A 1239-nucleotide genomic window follows, 5' to 3' on the forward strand; every position below is an offset into this window, starting at 1 on the left:
TTTTGGACTAATACAACCTAAACAAACAGTTGAGACTTTCTCACAAACCCAACAGGGATTCCACAAACCCATTCCTGGTCCTGACCTCTATCCCGATGTGAAGGATGAGGTTATGGAGCCAGAGTTTGAACCCAAGGTGCCAGTGCCGGCAAACACTGTCGAGGTTCAATGTGGAGAGGTCTCCGTCAAAGTGCAGGTGAAGCAAGATTTCTTGGGGAACAATCAGTTCATTAACCCCTCTGATCTGACGCTGGGTGGTTGTCCAGCTGTTGGATTTGATGACCATGCCAGGATTGTTGCCTTTGAGTCAGCGCTACAAGGATGTGGGAGCACATTAACGGTACTGTATGTCCTGTTAAGCATTGTTTCTCCAGCTGTTGTGATCCTGTTAAGACTTGTCTAAAATGATACAAAAATCCTTGCCCAAGATGCTCTTTGGTGTTCTCATGTTTGTGGTCACCTGAATTAGAAGTGTGGCTGACCAGGGGAACCATAACATGTCCACATGATTTAATCTTTTTAGTCTTATCTCTTGAACGGTCTTTCTTATTATTATTATTATTTTTTTTTTTTTGTGTATTATGATTTATAGTTTTTATTTCTATTTGATTTTTTTTTTTTTTTTTTTTTTTTTTTTTTTTTTTTTTTTATTTTTTTTTTTTTTTTTCTTTCTTATTTTTGTTTATTTTGATTATTGTAGTGTGTGTTTTTTTTTGTTTGTTTTTTTTTAATTGTCTTGTATTCTTTTTTTTCTTGTCTTTTTGTTGATGTTAATTTTATAAGAATTGTATTTAATTTTTTTATTAATATCTACGTGTACCACTTTCTTTTCAGATGACTGAAGATTCACTCGTTTATTCCTTTGTTTTGGTGTATTCACCTTCACCTGTTCCTAACACGCCTATTGTGAAAACTAATGAAGCTATGGTTGCACTTCATTGCATCTACCCAAGGTAAACATCTTTTAAACCTTTCAATCTAACATGGTAGCATGATAATCAGGCTTTAGTTTATACTTCAACATGGCATTTTATGCTATGTTAAAATTAAAACAAATGTAAGATTTCAAGAAAAAAGTTAATGTTTTGGTACTTTTAATAGGCCTTTTACAAGAATAAAATGACTAGGCCTATTCCAAATCAAATTTTTTTTTCTTCATTTTGTTTTCGAATATTTCTTCTACATTTGCATATTATGTGACATTAATATACTTTTAATCTCTCAATTTTGCATCTTAAA

At 32.7% G+C, this 1239-nt stretch overlaps 1 protein-coding gene across 1 annotated transcript; it reads left to right on the forward strand.

The window, feature by feature from the left end:
- The first annotated feature begins 6 nt into the window (after nt 1-6).
- LOC107718932 (zona pellucida sperm-binding protein 3-like) lies at nt 7-957 on the forward strand. The gene is made up of 2 exons (XM_016526174.1): nt 7-340; nt 835-957. The coding sequence occupies exons 1-2, from the start codon at nt 113-115 to the stop codon at nt 955-957; spliced, it is 351 nt and encodes a 116-aa protein (XP_016381660.1). The 5' UTR covers nt 7-112.
- Nucleotides 958-1239: the final 282 nt, after the last annotated feature.

Source organism: Sinocyclocheilus rhinocerous, unplaced genomic scaffold, assembly GCF_001515625.1.
Source record: "Sinocyclocheilus rhinocerous isolate Xijiao unplaced genomic scaffold, SAMN03320098_v1.1 scaffold36823, whole genome shotgun sequence".
Classification (NCBI taxonomy): Eukaryota; Metazoa; Chordata; class Actinopteri; order Cypriniformes; family Cyprinidae; genus Sinocyclocheilus; species Sinocyclocheilus rhinocerous.